Raw genomic sequence first — 11,359 nt, 5'->3', positions numbered from 1 at the left:
TGGGGACTGGCGGGACCCCACGCAGGCCAGGCAGGATCCGGATGCTGCTCCAACCAGGGGGAGCCTGGCGGGTGTCAGAGAGGGGCAGCGTTTAGCCCCACAGCCAGGAAAAGTCCCCCATGGCCACCTACATGGATGGCACCCAGGATCTGGGTAGCCACCGGGAACAGTTTGCTTTATTAAATTTGCTCAGAAAGCACGATGCCGCCTTACCTGAGTTATTCTTTATGGCTGAGCACAATGGGGTTTCCCGAGTGACCTCCACTGTCTCAGGCAGGGTGGGGCACCCCGGTGTGCTGCGGAGGGAGGGAATGGAACAGGCCTCCAGAGGCGGGATGTGCAGCTCCCTGGGGAGCTGGATTTGTGCAGACCCTGTGCTTTCAGCTCCCTCCTCCGGGCGCTCAAGGCAAGATGCCTTTCCTCGCTCCCTCCCTCCTGCCCCCTCTGAGCCATCGGGGCATCTGAGCTGGTTTCTGTCTAGGGAGGTCCCCTGGGCCTTCCACCACAAGCTGCTCTCCTTTGCTTGGCCCCAGCTCTGCCCCAGGGTCAGCACCTGTGAGTGGGAGCTCAGGCTGGGTGCTGCTTCTGCACCCTGGGCGAGGCGCGGGTGACTACGGCATGCATCTGCGGGAGAGCTGAGCCAAGGTGATGGGTCCCGCTTGCTCTCAGTCCTCAAGGTTCCCGCCCCTCACACGGGGCCCCTGCCCATCTCCAGACTCCCTGGGAGCGCGTGCTAATTCTGCGCCCTTCCCTCCTGTTCCTCTCCTCCTCCAGTTCGTCCTCAGACTTGAAGGCCCCAGCAGGGCAAATCCCAGAAAGCCTTTCCTACCCGCACCGCACACAGCCAGGCCCCGGCCACAGCTCCCGGGGCTGTGCTTTGGGGGCAGCACAGCAGTGGCCTTAGGCACAGCGGCGTCAGAGCTGCTTTCACCTGCTCACTCAGCGTCCTGACGTGGCCTCTCGCTGCCCCTGAGCAGTAACCTGCAGGGGGTTTGGGGGGGAGTGGTGGTCACCAAAGCACCCCAATTTCTGACCACTGTCTCTGCAGAAGTCATTCCGGCCCAACCACCCGTGTACCTGGAGTCACATATAAACTGACAACGCCTGGCCTGTTAAAAGGCGCCAAGGCTTTAAATGCCAGGGTCTCGGTGCTCTCAGGAAATGCTGGTTCCCCACCAGAGGGCTGAGCCGGGCAGGTGACCCCCATGGTGGGGAGCCCGCTGGCCATCCCGGGCAGCTAACTGGTGGCCTCACAACTAGGAGGCCGGCGCCTGCCATGGCCTCTGGCAGGGTCAGCGGTCAGGGCATTGCCGGGAGCGCGCAAGCCGCCAGGGGAGAGCCACAGCGTCTGCTCTTGGCCACTGCCACGGCAAGCCGGCCATCTGAGTGACGAGCTTTCCCTGAAGGTGAAATGCTGCCCTCGCCTACTCAAGGAGAAAGAGAAAAGCACATTAACATGAGGCGACTTTGACTCCCCACGATAACCAGTAGCAAGTGGCCCCAATCTCCCCATTCAGCGGAGAAACTGAGGCTTAGAGAAGTTAGGTGGGAACACCAGTGCATTCTTATAATCCTACTGAGTTCCCGCCCCACAGTCCTGGAATTCTGCTTTGGAGAGAGATGCCACCAGGTTATAACAGGGCAGAGAAGACCAAGGCGGTTCCACAGGGTGAAAGGAAAGTTGTCGGCTCTGTCTTAGCCACTGCTGCTGGCAAGGCTCGGCTCCCTGCCAAGTGAGTCCACGGTAGGACGCGTGAGCACGTGAGCCACGCCTGCCACCTGCTGGCAAAGCTAGGATCTGCAAGCACAAGTTTTATCTGAAAATTAACTGGCGTTATTCGGAAGTCTGTAGCCAGCACCCTCCGTCTGTGAAACATCTGACTTCTGAGTGTCGTGCACGCCGAGCACTGTGGCCGGCCTGGCGTGGCTCTGGCCTAGCAGCCCCACCCCACCCACTTGCTGTCCAGCTGCGTTACCTTCACTGCATCTGTTCCCAAACCTAGGGGTTCCAGCTGTATCTGTTGTTGTAATGCCACCAGTTAACACTAAGTAAATCAATGAATTATGAACATGAACAGATGGGGAATTAACTCTTCGGATCCCTAGTGGAATTCTTTAGAAAGATTCAGTAGAGGCAAGTTGCTAAAAATATTGTCAAATTAAGTATGATGAACCAACCATACAATAGTGGAAGATGGGTAAAAATCTAGGATTCTGCTCTCGAGTATATCAAAAGCATTTTAAAACTTGTGTTTGACGTTAAAGAAAAAAACTGGAAATTGTGAATGTCTCACACCGAAAAACAAAAGGGTTGGCAAAGACTGATAAATGTACATTTTTTTAAAGTTAGAAAACGATTTTAAGGGCGTGTGGTATGTACCTGTGTGAGGGGGCTGGAAAGGGAGAGGAGAGAAAGAGATTCTTTGTTTTAACTGGCTTTTGAATGCGGACCAAGAATGAATCACGTTCATTCCGTACAGTAAAAGGGCTTCGGAACGGAATCCACGTATTCATGTTTCCCCGGCCTGCGTGAAATGCGTGGAGTCAGTGGCGGTGACGTGTCTCACACACTCTCTCCGACCCCAGTCCCCTGCAGAGCCCTCCCAGTATCCTAAGCAGTTCTGTCACAAGTCTCCCGAGAGCCCGGCTAAGGCGCCATGACATTGTCCCACGCCACTGCTGCCTGTCTGTGCTCCTGCGTCCACCAGGAACCACCACCTTCGCCAGAACCACCACCGTTCCCACCAGGCCCATCGCTGCCACGTCTGTCTCCCACCAGGCCGCAGCTGGGCCCGCGGGTCTCAAGGTGTGTCGTGGTCGGTGAAAACAGTAGGGAGATAAGGCCCTGGAAAGCTTTTTGGCAAACATCGAAGAGCTTGGTTTGCGGGAAAATGTCTAAAAAGAGGATAACTTTGCAGCGAGGTGGTTGTTCTAAGTGCCTGGCATGCACGTCTCATTTACTCCTTAAAAGTGTAGGTGACATTATTCTCTACACTTGACAGCTGAGGACACAGAAGCACAGAGAAGTTAAGGGCCTGGCCCCCAGCAGAGCAGCAGGCACACACAGACGTGAAGTGTGTGCCGCGGGGAGGTTCAGCTGGAATGGGCACGGTGGGATGACGCAGGAAATAGAACCGAAACAATGTTCAAGTGTTCTAATTATTAATAAAAATTCAGTACTGATTTTGAGGCATTTTTCTCAAATGAGGACTTATTCTAACCAACCACATAAAGTTTGAGGCTACTGGGGATGAGAGGACGACTCGGGGGTCAGAGTGTACAGCAGTTCTCAGGTGTGAGACCACACAAAAGGCTTGCCTTTCTCTTCAACAGTTCTCCGTATCTTAAACCATTTCTATTCCTATCCAAGGCTAAAACCATCCATTTTACATTGGCTTCACACTGATGATTTTCATCAAAGTACGTATTTTCCTATCAGCACGGCAACCCATCCTCGTGTGCTGTGAAGCAGAGCCTGGCTCAGCCTGGCAGAGACTCTCCCAAGGTGACCTCATCTCTCCACCTGGAGCTGTGGCCCACCTGGACCTGCAGGATCCAGTAGATCCCAGCCTCTCGAGGTCCTTGACTCGCAAAGGCACCTTTGGTTTCTTCCGTTTTAACTCGTTCTGACCTCTCAGTCTACCCCTCTCTTCTCTGAAGACACTGTCATGACTTTACATTTCCTGCCAAGTTTACAAAAGTACTTCTGTTACCTGCTTCGCCACTGACTCGCTCCTTGGCGATGAGAACTCTGGCCCCACTTGTCCAGGTAATTCTAGAAGTCTTACATGTGCTGCATCCAACAGGAATCTCTCCCCCATCTTCTTCCTTTGCCCACAAAACGATACCAATGAAAACAGTGGAAGGGCCAAACAAGCAGATGACTCAGGCCTCATGAGAGACGGACAGGCCCACAGGCAGGTATGGAGCGAACCAGGTGTTCCTTTCCCCACCCCCACAACCGTCAGTGGCGAGCTGACACCGTAGCTCACATGTGTTCTGTCATGGAGCCTTCAAACTGGATGTACGAGCTGCAAAACACACTGCATGTACTTTCCCCGCACCACCTCTTGCATGCTGCCCACTCGTCGGGGCTCTAGACCGTCTTACCCCAGCTCAAATGCTAGTCTGCGTGACTTCACCCATGTCACGGCAACGCTTCTGAACGAGTCCCCTCCTTTCCATCCCCACTGCTCTCTCAACTGGACACCTTGGCTTCCAGTCACCGATCTCCACGCCTCTGGCCCAACTAGACTTGCTCTGCTGTCAGTGACTGCCCTAAACGAGGGTCTGGTCCCACCACTCCTCACACACCACAGGGGGTTCCTACCACCAACGAAATAAAGATAATTCCTGATGTTTTCAGGTCTGCTCCTCAGCCTGTTTCACGTTTCAATTCTAAACCTCCCTCCACTTGTCTCATCTCCCGTTTTTTCACACTCACACCCACGCCAGCATTCCTCGTTCCCTGCCCAGCACTTACTTTTAAGTCCCCTTGGCTCCCCTTGGCCTCCAGCACCCTTCCTCTCTGAACCTGCTTTATGCAAGGCTCAAAATACGCATCCTTTGTAAAATCTCCTGTCCTCTGTTGAGTCCCTCTGCCTGTGTCCCTTCAGCATGGGCCTTGTTCCTCTACGTAACGCTGTTTCAATCAGGGGGTCTAGACTCTGTCATCTGTTTTTGTATCTCTCCTCACTCCCAGCTTCCAGCACACGGTCTCAGACATACATGCTTCCTTAATCATTAATCAATGAAATTAAATGAAGTACATGTTAGAAGCCTCACATGAAGTATCTTCTAGTTTCAAATGAAGTCCAAAGATATATTTGTATTTATTTACACTCTAACAGGTCTAAAAAAAACCTTAAAACACAAAATCAGCACAAATCAATCTTCATTTACATAGTTAATGGACCTTTTAAGAAACAAAACTAAGAAAATGCAATATGTCAATTAAAAAGGATTAATTATTCCATTTTATGACTGGGTAAAAATATAAAAAATCGCTGTAGTAGTACCAAGTTTAAACTCAACATGCTGATGTCTGCCTTTGCCTCCTTCTCCTTGGAGACCATGCCAGTGACTGGTCCAGGCCCGCGGAGGCATGGGCTGGCGTCCAGGTCAAGGTCCCCCCGCCTCTCTCCCCTCCTCACGCAGGGAAGCACAGGTACAAGGCTTACCTGAGGCTAGAGCCCAGCGGGATGGAAAGGTGTCATCATACAGAGGTTGGGACAGAATGTAGGGAGTGACCCTGTCTTCCCACACAGCAGCCCACCCAACACAGGCAAAAAAAGGTAAGCACAGCAAAAGCTGGAAATACGCTCAGAGCCAAAACCCTCTGCCTGTTTTGAAACAGAACCCAGTTTTAAACACTTATTTTTGCCACGTGTACATGACAGCTGCTCTCTCAAATGATTACCAAGAAATAGGTTAAGGGCATTGAAGCAAAGTTCCTTTTTTAGGTAAACTTTGTCCAGCAATTTCAAACATCAGAAAAGCAAAACTAGATCAACCAGAAAACCAGGGCGATAGTTTAGGCTCTTTACAATCTATAAAATTCAAATCTAAGAAATTTGTCTTAGTAATACCCTTTATCCCAATCCACAGGAAATCCTAAAATTGCCAAGAAAAACTTCTTACCACAAATTGTTTTCAGTGAAAAAAACTTACTTTCATAATTTTCATACCAGTTTTTTCTTTTTTATTTAAAATATTATAACCATTGACATACTAGGTAACATTGTTTACATTCCAGTGGTGCATGTTTAATGACTAGGGCATGAATGATTAAAAACCACAATAATGATCTCAGCATTCCCTACAAGGTGCCCCATTTTGCTTTATGGAGAGGAGAGGGGAGGGGAGGGGAGCGGAGGGGAGCGGAGGGAAGGAGAGGCATGAGGAAGGAAGGTAGAGGGAGAAAAACAAATGTCAATTGTCATACTTCGGTTTCCAGGTTTGACAACCTGCTGAACAGGGTAAAGTGTAATGAGAAAATAGATGTCACAGTCCAGGCAGACAGCTACTTCAGTTTAACTTCATCATTCGGCTAAAAGATTAACAGCTTCTCAAAAATATACCAAATATTGGGCCTACAAAAGTAATTTATTTCTTCGTAAAATTTACTAAGATTTACTCCTTTTGTAAAATGTAAAGAATGGACTGCTATCACGAGCAGGTTTCTACTTACAAAAACAGACAGTAACAATGTTAACCAGCACATCTAACACAATTTTCCAAGATACACAGTGAAAGATTTTACACATGATGTCTCCTACTGATGCAAGGTCTATATTTTACATACTTACTGGTATTGTGTCAACATTGGCTAAAAAGTATTTAACACACATTTGTAATTCACACTCAGTAAAGATCTAACAGTAAGGGCAACAGCTTACTTGGGAAAGCATAGAAAATTAGTGTGAGGTAGTTCAATAAAAACCTAGTTTAATTTGTAAGTCACTGTGAGAATAGAACATTGTGCAAAACTAATCCACAGGTGGTATTTCTCAAAAGTTTCAGTCACAAAGAGAATCTAAACCAGAAATGGCCAGAAAGCGTTACTCTTATTAGACTCTCCGTAAGAGCACTTAACTAAGAGCAGTCAGTTTGAAATTAATTAGGACTTTTGTTTTCCTTACAAGTTTTCTAATCATACCCCAAACTACACATTTCTGCTTCAATGCCCTTTACCTCTTTATCTTTCTTGCTGTTAAGGAAAAATTAGTTTCCTTTAACTCACGGAAAACCTAAGAGAGATCAGTAGAAACACAATGCACAGTAAAATGCAACAGAGGGAGAGGCAACACTTAAGAGGGCTGCTACTGACACAATGGCGGCGCGTGGTTTTTCTACCGTGCGAGAAGCTTGCTGGGGTCACGGGGCTTCATGCATCCACTCTACAGCTAACGTGTGACTAATGAACAACACTCACAAACTACAAGAGTACTTCTGAAAATATACTATGTTTTTACCTCAAAATGTTGTGCAGGCTAGTGCCCAGGCAACACTGAACAGTTAAGTCTTCATACATGTAGCAGATACTGGCCGGCAGAGTAAACCGAGTCTTATCTGTAACCAAGGACGGCTGACTTCACTATCAGGCACCGATGTCCCCTTCACCGTTTCAGACAACACAGCAGGATTAGCACAGAGCAGAATAACGAAAGGCTCACAGGAAAGTTTGCTGCTTCGCGATCAAGCTTCCCTCTGCTGTTAAGGGGGCTGTGTGGTCGCCTGCTCATTGAAGAGGCTGGTATTTCTCGTAGGAAGTCTGGTGTGAAGGCGCTGTGCCTTTACCAGCTCGGAAGAGTGCACGCCAGGAACCATCAGCAGCCAAAGGTGCGCGACAAACTGAAAACCGCTCAGCACACGGTATAAAAGAGCTGAGATGCTCTATTTATGTACATTAGAATTAAGCAATCCCAGCGATTTTACAGACGGTCAGTATACATTACAGGGTAAGAGAATAGCAACCAGGAAGACATGTAGAAAGGATTGGTGTCTCTTTCCTAACCTACAAAGCTGAATAATAAATCTTGGTCAACATAATTTTCTGACAGTAAGACAGCAGGTACATTAAGTGTATAAAATGGAAAAACCAAAATTATAGGATAGGAAAGGTGGCTTTACATAAGTACTACTTGATAGAAATGTTATTTATAATTTCCCCTAAAAAAAAGTTTAAGATGCTTTAAAGATTATGAAATAGCCAGGCATGGTGGTGCACGCCTGTAGTCCCAGCTACTCAGGAAGCTGAGGCAGGAGGATCGCTTGAAGAGTTTGAGGCTGCAGTGAGCTATGACGACACCACTACATTCTAGCCCGGGCGACCGAGCAAAACCCTGTCTCAAAAAAAAAAAAAAAAAAAAGATTATAAAATAAAATGAACCAATACATATATTTAGCCTAACAAATTTAAAAGAAAGGAAGTTGTATTTATATATAGTGTTTTAAAAACCTAGGGCACACAACATTTAACAAACAGTCCTTGTTTTTAGGACAGAATTTGTTAAGTATTTTAGGTTACATTAAGTAGTATGAGTTTGTTTTCTTTGAATTCAACTGAAACATGACGGTTGGCAAGTAGGAGCTGGCATTTACAACAAGTGACACAGTACTCAGAACACCTGGTTTTCCTTTCTTAACCAAAACATGTATTGATAGAGACGGCTTATCAGCAATCCAACATGAAATATGGGAGTCTTGAGAAAGTGCAATAGTGACATAATTTATCCTAGAGAATACAAAGCTAATTAACTGTCAAATTAACAAACTAAGAACACACTCATGCTCAAATTCCTGCTAAAATTGTGAATCCAATCCTGCGTGTCTACAATTCAAGAAATGCTATAGTCTTAAAACTCGAATTTGCCTAATAAAATTACTGCACCATGTTGTATGAGTAGAAAAGGGACTGGTAATAAGGTTGGGGGCGCTGGAAATCATGACTTTAAACCACTGAAAACAAACTTGCTGTTTCAAAGTATATAAAAAGGCTAATGTATTTTAATCTTAAATATTGCACATTAACAATGACCTAAAATACCTTGCTGAAAAGGAATTTTGCACTAAGTATATGAATAAAATGCCAAATGAACTTTCAAACATTGCATGTTGAGCTGCATCTGTTTTTGCTCCTTTTGGCCATGACTTACAAAGAGCTTTCTGCCTAGAACCTTGCCACTTATTTAAGTATGTATTTCCCAGTTCATTACATTAAATCCCTCTTGTTCCAGAGATAACAAAAGGTGCTTGGGGCTTGGGTTATATTACAGATAATGTATTTCAGAAATAATGAGACTCCAATGACATTTTACTTAGGAAAAATTCAGTTATAGAGAAATAATTCTGCAGATATAAAATGTAAACAGTTAACATACACTTGTCAGGAGCAGCACCATTCTTAACACTACTCGACATCCACATTGCGTGTTATATTGAAAATCAGGTATAAAAAAATTGAAGACTCAGACCAAATAACCACCATTTGCCTGCTCTGCTCACTGTGAAGAAACAGTCCTTAGAAAATGATATCCTATATATGGCTGTGTGCTACTAGTTTCAGATGAACGGTATATATTGCTCATTTGATACAACACCTACACAAATCTAAGTAGGCTTTGGAACCTCCCGACAGCAAGAATAGATATGATTACGCTACAGGTAGAATCAAATGGCCAGAAACACCAGAACTGGTGCTCGACTGGCACGCCAAGCAGTAGGCAAGCGGAAAGGTGCAAGGGCCTGCGGCTGCAGAAATGCAAAGACCAGACTCTGAACACTGCTGGGGCCTACAGCCTGAGTAGATTCACTCAGTGTATACAAAAACAGGCTCATAGCTAGTAGAAGTGAACCATCTGTTTATTTGCATTGAAATGTATTATTCATGAAGTATCCTCTTGACTTTATGTGATCATAAACTTTGAGCATGCCACAAATTTGCAGAATACACCATATTCTTTTTACTTGACTTTTGTTGGGTGGGGTGGGGAGAGAAGGTGGTGGTGGAAGCCCAGCATCCTCAAAGACATGCTCTGAGTTATTCTGCTATTTAGATGATGGGGCTTTTGCCAAAATTAAGTAGGATGCCTACCAATTGTTGTAACTAAATTAGGACTGGCAAGTAGCAAATATTGGAGGTCTCTTAACACGTTCATCATTTACAGTAGTTATTCCTGAATATAACTGGCTATGGGTTATTTTCCCTCACTCCTCTGGGGTTATTTCATTGATAAGCACATAACCCTGAAGGATAGTATCATGAACAAAACATCTGAAATAAATTCTAATAAAAAAACTATAAAAATCTTAAATAATTCATGATATAGGCAAGTCACCACATAATAGTTGCTTTGATAAACAAAATCTTACAAATTCAGTAAAAAAAAAAAAAATCAGCAGCATAAGATAAAGCAAATATGCAAAAAATTTAAACCATGATAAAATAATTAGGTTTACATTATACAGTTAATTACAGCAAAAAATACAATACAGTTTTGTTGCTGTTTTAAAACACAACTTAGGTTTTAAATTACATCACTTGAAATTAAAAAAAATAAGCTACTTTACTACAAAATGAATCCTACATTTTTTTGAAAAATCACTCAAAAATAAGACCACTGAATTGTTTTCAAAGTAGTTCTATCAATGACTAACCGACTCCCGTCCCTCCCCCCCACCCCAAGGCCCAAGTAGTCATCTACAGCAGCCCAGAGGTCCAGCTGATGCTTCTAGACTGCTGTCTGTATCTGAGGCCAAAGTCGGATCTGTTGACATTGAAGACACATCATTGACAGACGACGATGACGATGGATGCTGAGAGCCATTGATCACTGCTGCACCTGTGCTATGAGAAACAAATCAGCAAATCAGTTGCAGACAGAGTTGCAGACCGAGCTACTTGCACTGCACTACCTCCTTCTAGTAGTCAATAATTTTTCTCTTGGGTTTAAAAGACTCACTGAGGATAATTACAAATGATATTCAAACAACACTAACTTACAAACACTCCTCATTGCCAGCTATGAGGGAAGAATCTTGAAAATGTCTAGAAACCTGGAGTCCTGTCCTTTCCATGAATTTGTTTTTCAGTTCAAGGCAAAAGTTGTAAGTCTAAGCCACATTTAAAAATGGTCCTGTAGCAAGATCCATAAATAGGCTCCGGGGTGTGTGTGAATACTGCTGATAATACATGCAAATTATCTATATTGAATTTTACTGGAAAAAGAATCTCAAAAGACCATATGACTACAAAAGTTAGAAACTTCCCTACAAAAAATTATTTATGATAACTTCTCATAAAAAGGAAATGTCCAAATGATATTTCTGGTATATCTTGTTCCAAAGCAAAAGCCAAGACAAAGAATAAAATCATTTTAATTGGAAGGAACCTCATTCAACTGCCCCAGTTTACATGAGGTTATGTAATTTGCCAAAGTCACTCAAGTGGTCCAGTTAGGTAAACTCAGGTCTTCTTATTTCTATTCTAATACTTGATAAACAAAAATATAGATTTATTAGTAGATAAAGTAGGAACAACTATTTCCTTTACCAAAAGTTTTACCTAACAAGCATTTCCTAGATTTTAAAAAGTAATAGAGATACTTGATTTAAGGATTGGGAAGAAAGCAGGAATGATTTACACTGGAGAATATGTTAAAGGCAACTCATGTACTAGGTTATGTACCGTTGAACCATATGATCACTAAATAAGGGTCAGTCCACATTTGAATAATCAAGTAATACAAAGTTCTCAAAAACACATTTATGGAATAAGATCAATGGCTTTCAAACTGAACACTGAGCAGAATTTCTGAGGGTGAGGTTCAGGCACCCAACAATGCTGAAGTTAAACAGG

At 44.5% G+C, this 11,359-nt stretch overlaps 1 protein-coding gene across 5 annotated transcripts in view; it reads right to left on the bottom strand.

The window, feature by feature from the left end:
* Positions 1-10,182: 10,182 nt before the first annotated feature.
* Positions 10,183-11,359, bottom strand: part of MAPK8 (mitogen-activated protein kinase 8) — a 96,136-nt gene continuing 94,959 nt past the window's right edge. For 4 of the 5 annotated variants that reach the window (XM_069459857.1, XM_069459859.1, XM_069459856.1 and 1 more), the window contains one exon: positions 10,183-10,343. In XM_069459857.1, coding sequence (XP_069315958.1) covers positions 10,198-10,343 — 146 coding nt within the window. In that variant the 3' untranslated portion in view covers positions 10,183-10,197. Of the gene's footprint in view, positions 10,349-11,359 lie in introns of all 5 variants that reach the window. The other variant, XM_069459858.1, reaches the window with a different exon arrangement.

Source organism: Eulemur rufifrons, chromosome 28 (genome assembly GCF_041146395.1).
Source record: "Eulemur rufifrons isolate Redbay chromosome 28, OSU_ERuf_1, whole genome shotgun sequence".
Lineage (NCBI taxonomy): Eukaryota > Metazoa > Chordata > Mammalia > Primates > Lemuridae > Eulemur > Eulemur rufifrons.
Note: the sequence above shows the minus strand (reverse complement) of the source record. Positions and strands in the feature narration are given on the sequence as shown.